The sequence below is a fragment of the Bidens hawaiensis genome, unplaced genomic scaffold (genome assembly GCF_021521415.1).
Source record: "Bidens hawaiensis isolate Kalapana, Puna unplaced genomic scaffold, B.hawaiensis_p1.1 tig00044489_1, whole genome shotgun sequence".
NCBI classification, from domain to species: Eukaryota; Viridiplantae; Streptophyta; class Magnoliopsida; order Asterales; family Asteraceae; genus Bidens; species Bidens hawaiensis.
This window is the reverse complement of record NW_027497896.1, coordinates 99,742-106,862: the sequence shown is the minus strand read 5'-3', so window position 1 is coordinate 106,862 and position 7,121 is coordinate 99,742. Positions and strand designations below refer to the sequence as shown.

Sequence of the window (7,121 nt, the reverse complement as noted above, 5' to 3'; positions counted from 1 at the left end):
GATCACCTTGCAAAAGACGTCCAGGTGGAGACCATCAAACAACCATCAATCTCAGAGAGGACAGTCGGAAGCGTGGAAACGCCCTGATACAGTTGAATGGCCCCCATCTTCTGGTATTTGCAAGAGGGAATAGTACCCGAAAATAAATAAGAATCCCGTAGGCTGAGAATTAAGGCGCTTCAATATGATATAATCAACGGTACCCTTTACCGGAAGTCTTATTTAGGCCCTTCACTGAAATGTATTGATTACGAGGAAGCTGAGTACATCATTCGGGAGATCCACGAAGGGATATGTGGAATGCTTATGGGAGTAAAGATGGTCACGGCCCGAGCCATGCGAGCCGGATATTATTGGCCAGCCGTGTTTTTAAGCGCCCTACGGGAAATACGGAAATGTGACAACTGTCAGATTTATGCCCCAGTAACCAAAAAAACTTAGCTCAACATTGTACCAGTCAGCTCCTCCTGGCCCATCCGGAAATGGGGCATTGATATCGTGGGTCCTTTCCCGGAAGGATCGGGAAAGGCTAAGTTCCTCTTCGTGGCAATCAACTACTTCTCCAAATGGGTCGAAGCCAAACCTCTCACCACAATTACGGGGCAACAAGTCAAAAATTTTATATGGGAAAACATTTTTTGCCGCTTATAAATCCCTCACACCATCGTGAGTGACAATGGGAAGCAGTTCGAATGGGGGATCTTCCGAGAATGGTGTGAGCAGTTACACATAAAGCAGATCTTTACGTCAGTGGCACACCCCCAGGAGCACGGGAAAGTGGAAAGAGCCAACAGAAGCATAGTAGAAGGTATCGCCAACCGCCTGGGGAGGGAATGGGGTTCGTGGGTCGAAGAACTGCACATGTCTTGTGGGCCCACCGGACCATGCCGAAGGTCAGCCACGGTGAAACACCTTTTAGCTTGACTTACGGAACCGAGGCAATGATACCCGTAGAGGTAAATGTTCCCACACATAGAATGCGTTTAACTGAGGAAGAAAATGAAAACGACCTCAGACTAAATTTGAACTTCGCTGAGGAAAGAAGGGAGGCAGCAGCACGGCGTGAAGTCGAGTATAAAAAGACAATGGAGAAGTATTACAACTCAAGGGTAAGGGAAGTCAAGTTCAAAGTAGGAGATTTGGTACTCCAGGAGAATGAGGCAAGTAGACAAATGAGCCAGGGGAAATTGGGACCTCGGTGGGAGGGACCCTATCAAGTCATTTGGGCAGGAAACAAGGGAGCCTATAAGCTGGCATACCATACGGGAGAGGAAGTGCCCCGCACCTAGAATGCCATGCAATTGAGGAAATACTATGCATAAGTGCCCCTACTAGGGGAGGAAGGAAAAGGGAAAACGCGGAGAGCCTCCTGATGGCATTTTGTGATAACCGGCTACGCATCCTTTTGCAAACATTTTGCAACCCAATAATCACCTCCTTGAGAGGAAATCCATGTAATAGGTCATTGATACCTTATTTTTTGTAATCGATTTATGCAATGTGGCCTAATGCCAAGAATATGGACGTGAAATGCTAAATGTTCGCTACACTTTCTCTAAGAAACTGAATCTTCAAACAAAAGGTGTCTGTCTCTGAGACGACGACCAATCTAAAGCTAGCAAACACCATTCCGTCACAAAGGACGAGGAGGAGGCCTTGCTGATAGGCTACGTGGTTAACCAAAAAACTTGTCAAACAAAATCAAACGATCAAACAAGACTAAGCAATTAAACGAGGTTAAAAGCATAACCAAACAAAACACGATGCAAGTAATAGTATTACCGAATCGCTCCCATTGCAAACAAAGTCCAACACCTAAAGGGGGAAAATGGTGATTACATCAAAAGCATAAACCTGTCAAGGGATAACGAGTGCAAATATTCATACAATAACAAGTAGATAAGAAACATAAAAGGCTAAAGGAGCCATCAAAAGCTGCTACGGTCAGGGCACACCAACGATCATCACTGAGGAGAAGGGGTAGGAGGGTCAACCGCCGAGGAAATGGCCCGGATCTCATCCACCAACACATCCGGGGGAGCGGAAAGTTGCTCCAAGAATGGAGGCTCATAGGTGATATACTTAACGAAAGCCGACTCAGCCTCAAATTCGGTAGTCTCGGAATAAGTGGGCACCTCAGCAAGGGGTACATCTTTTGCATGGACCTCATAGCCTTCCCTCAGACCGTGCTGGTACCCCATAGAAAAGACAGCCTGGGTCATGGCATCTCGAACCAAGAAAGTATCGCGGCAAGATCGGGCCCGCCCGTAAACCAACTTAAACCCCTCGGACAGCATCCACGCCCGATCAGCTTTAAAACCACTGAGCTCCTGCTCCAACTTATCACACTTCTCTTTAAAATCCCCAATCAACCTATCTTTATAAACCTGGTTCGCTTCAACCTCACTTTTCAACCTCTCACTTTCCTCACACATCCGTCTGAAATTGGCTTCCAACTATCAACAAAAGATACCAGAATCATCCTTCGAATCATACTCAAATTTGGCGTATCGGACCCTTCACTATCATACTCCGAATCATCCTCAAACTGGTAACAATTAATTCTCTTTTGAGATTGAGAACGCATGTTGAGACCCTGTTGGTTGAAGCTCCTTTGGTTATCTGACTCGTAGAAGCCTTGAGAGTTTGGTGAAGGTGGGCCATGATATGAATGTGTACGGTATGAGTCATAGTCCTCCACGGCCTTATATCCTTCATGTGGGTCATAGACCCAACTCCACGTCATCTTGAGTTACCTACACACATAAGACACAAAAAAACCAAGCGTAAAATCAACGAAGAAACAATTAAAAACAAAAATTAAAAACTAAGCTAAACTAGCACTTTGCGTGTTGATTCCCCGGCAACGGCGCCATTTTGATCGATGTCGAAAGGTCAATCAAAAACATTTATAAATTACCTTCACTAGCAAGGGCAAGTAAGGTGTCGAATCCACAAGGAATCAGTGGAAAGTGCTAATCAAGTTCAATACATAATAACTAATTAACTAAGCGAACAAACGATGTCAAGCTGTTTAAAAGTAGTTTGTAAACAATAATATGAAAATAGTGACCACACTTCAGGTTCGGGATATGCAATAAACTGACTGACAATAATTTATACAAATCGGGAAATCACATAGACATGATTCGTGTATTAGAATAAGTAAATAATTACTAGACACAATAGTTTGGTTATGATCGTTCACATAACTTAATCCGAAGAATTGACAAAACTGAACACGGTCTACTTAATTACCAGTTCATTAATATAAAACTTAGCATCTATCAATGATTATGGTAAACGGTTCAATGACGATAAGAACCTAATCCTAAATGTTGATGAACACAAACCAAATAATTGATGATAAATGAAAGTCCCAAAAATACAACTGTTTAGTCAATTCTAATAAACATATAGATTCAATCAACCAAAAGATTAATCAAAACTAAATCCCAATACATGTAATGTTCATAAAAATAATCAGTTCATATGCAAACCCTACACCTGAAGTGGTCACAAGTGGTTTAGCCTTGCCTCTGCATCCTTATTGACTCGAATATGGATTGGAAGGATGAAACCATGGATGATTTGGTGATTGAGAGGTGTTAAGATGGTGTATGATGGCCCCAAAATCGCCCCAAAACTAAATAATATTGAATGCCTTCGATATTAGGGTTTTTGGGACTTAAATATGGAAGAAAAATCACCAAAATCACAATTTCCGTCAGACCAGACCATAAGCTACGCTATGGCCACCGTAAGCTACGGTCAGACCGTAAGCTACAGTCTGGACAATCTGCTTTACGGTCTGCTAGTCCAAAACACCGTTTTCTTCATAAAATCTTCGTTTCAACTCCGTTTTCCTCCTTGTTTGCGGCAACGTCTTCGTATTTCGATTCTCTATCCTATCATAGATCTTTACTTTCATTTCTACTCCGTCATGAATGCTCCAATTTAGCTTCTTTAAGCTCTTTTAAGCTCCGCACACCTGTAAACATAAAACCTATCAAAGTATTTGTGTTCGTAACATATAAACAAGTAAAACACACAATATAAAACACTTAAAGCATGTACTTTTACCCACACATCACATCCCCACACTTATCATTTGCTTGCCCTCAAGCTAACTCTCATGCAACACATACACCTCGATCGACGGTTCATTAATTATCAGTACTAATACTAGTGAAGTATAAGGTCATACCCGATTCCCAAGAACTAACACTGTCAAGGTTGATAACCCACCAAATAAAACTATGAAACCGCCTAAACGAGTGTACTTTGTTTCCGGTTAAGGCACACATGTTCATACCCCTCATAATATTATATCTCTCCTCTCGGTTTAATATCTGGACCAGCAAAAAAATGTGCTAGTATCTCTCTGCCCTCAATACCGAGTATGAACACAATGTAATAAGCTTGGTAGCAAGTTATATCTCCACCCATTACTCACCGGTTGCATAGAGAAAATAACTAAGGGTTTTGGTGTGGCTTAGGTTAGGGTGCGGAAGTGGATTTATTTAGTGACTTAAGGTGGATGAAACCCAATTTATTGACACCAACAAACAAACAAACAAACAAACTCACTAACTATTATTTACAACCAATAACGACTTTAAACACGAACTCTTTTTGAGTTTTTCTTTGATTTTTCTTTTCGTTTTTTTTTTCTTTTTTTTTAAAAAAAACAAGTACTAACATCAATATACACAAATAAATGACCCGAGACTTACGTACATTGTGTACTATGCTCGACAAACAACTTAAATACAACTCTTAACACTGCCGAGTTTCATCCACAGGGTTAAAATAATAAAAGGCCAAGGCAAACACGGCTTGTAATGTGGGTTTAAACAAACGAAAGGGAAAATGGCACAAACTTGGCTCCTAAGGGATAATGTAGGGTATGGAGTATTATTTTATTTTTTTAATATGTAAGGACAATATAAAGTGGGTTTTCTAAAGTTCTATTTCTCCATACAGGTGGTGGTATTAAGATCTCGAAATGCATGAGACAACCAAGTTCTAGATATCATGGACATACCGGTTACTCTCGATAATGTCACTCAAATGACATGTGTATATACTATATATTATATGTGTATTATGTATAAGGCAAATCTTACACACGTACCGGAGGAATTAGGCTGCCGACATGAAACATGTGTACTTGTCCCCATGACTCGTTATCCCCATCTAAACGGTCCATTTTAATTTTATTGTTGAAAAAAATTTGCATGGGAAGACTTTCAAGAAGCTTAAAAACTACCATGACCAAATACCTATACTTGGCATTAATACTAGCAATTAACAAGTTACAATTCCGGCTTTTGCGCACAATCAAGGTACTCTAAGGCCAAAATTTTCAATTTTCCCCCATCCCCACACTTGAGGTTGACATTGTCCTCAATGTTTAAAAATATAACTTTTAAAAGAACATTAATGAGGACGAGGTTAAAATTTTCCTGATTATAAATTTTAAAACCGGGCTTAATGTGATGGTCCTAAATATTATACAACTATACAATTACACTTTTAACAATAAAACTAATAAAACAAAAAGAATTATGATAACAAAATCACCTGATAATAAAATAAGCCACTCAAATACACTCGTGCTTGTGCTCAATGAACCCGGCTCCTCAATTCACTCAACAGAATCTGCAAACTCTCACACGTGTAGAAGCACGCTTCTCACAACTATTAGGATAGGTCTTTTATATCGTTTGCAAAATCGTGAATTTTAAGTTCCAAGCCAAGTTAAATAAATTTCATAATAAAATTTGTTAAACTAGTAAAATTATTAAAAGACCTAACTCACTTTCGTAGGGATCACGATTGCATTTAGCGTATGCAAACAAGCCCTTTAAACCCTCCGGTAGCCCAGGTGGACGAGTAAGGTCTCGTGAGGGTTTATAGTGAACTACACCCACAAAGTTCAAATACAACAAAAATATACACGTACTTGAATCAACTGTAGTAAAAGGAACATGAAAGTACGTCGGATATCCGAAACCTCGTAACTTAAAATTCTTTCGTCGAAACACTATAAAACTCCGACTTTTCCGTGTGGCATCCCCGCACTTGAATTTTGCTACAATGGTACGCTTGAAATAAAACGATTAAACAAACTAAAAAAAATAAAATAAAATACAAATTGAAAATAAAATCCGGGTTGCCTCCCAATTAGGGCTAAGTTTTTGTTAAGGTCTTCAGCCAGACCGTTACCTTGTATGTTACCTACCGAATTCCCTATAACAGCTCGGTAGTTGACACATCTCGGCTCTGCTTCTTCCTTCATGTTCAAGATGTCTAATAAACTATTATGAGTCGGTGTGAATGAACATTTACCTTCTACGTTTCCCAAATATGCCCGGTAATTCACACATCTAGCCCATACCCTCTTTCTTGAGATTAAAACACTAGGATTCGATCGTGGTCGAACCGAACATTTTCCCACCGAATTTTCCGTGTATGCTCGGTAATTAAAATTTTGTGCCTATGCCTTCTTCTCTGTGGTGGACATGTGTGTAAACCGAATACAAAGCCACTTAACCGTATTTTGTTCAAGGTCTTCCAAACTCACTTTCCTCTTCTTTGAACTTGCACCATCACCCCAATCTTCATTTATATGCGTGACCAAAATGGGAGAACAACTGGGATTCACCTGGGTTACTTCAGTCACCGGTTCTTTAAAGGTTACTATGTCTTCAATCGGATCTAAACATTCAACTTCATGCCCCAAAAGATCTGAACTCTCCCCCTTTATACCCTCATCATCAACCACAACTGATGCATTCATTGGCTCTTTGGTAACAAGAGGAATTGGTGTGGTATTATTCTTCAAAACCAGATCCTCGAATTCATTCTCTGAAAGGTCATGAGCCGCTTCTATAACTTCCTCATCAACCATGGCACCACTAGCCAACTGCTCCCGATTTCGTTTCATTTGGGCCACATCTTCAAATAGTTGACTCATCAGTTCATCTTGGGCAGCATTATAAGTTTCTTGAAGTTCTAACCTTTGATTTAAAACATGATTGTGAGCTTCTTGATCTCTCTTCATCTCCTTCAGAAAATCCATAACGTCTTTCCAAGACACTTCTTTGTTTTCCGAG

The 7,121-nt window shown here is 40.2% G+C and overlaps 1 protein-coding gene across 1 annotated transcript; it reads left to right on the top strand.

Annotated features, from left to right (window-relative positions):
* Positions 1 to 833: 833 nt before the first annotated feature.
* Positions 834 to 1,289, top strand: LOC143594986 (uncharacterized). The gene has a single exon (XM_077074148.1). It carries the CDS (start codon positions 834 to 836, stop codon positions 1,287 to 1,289), a length of 456 nt encoding a protein of 151 aa, XP_076930263.1.
* The last annotated feature ends 5,832 nt before the right edge of the window (positions 1,290 to 7,121 follow it).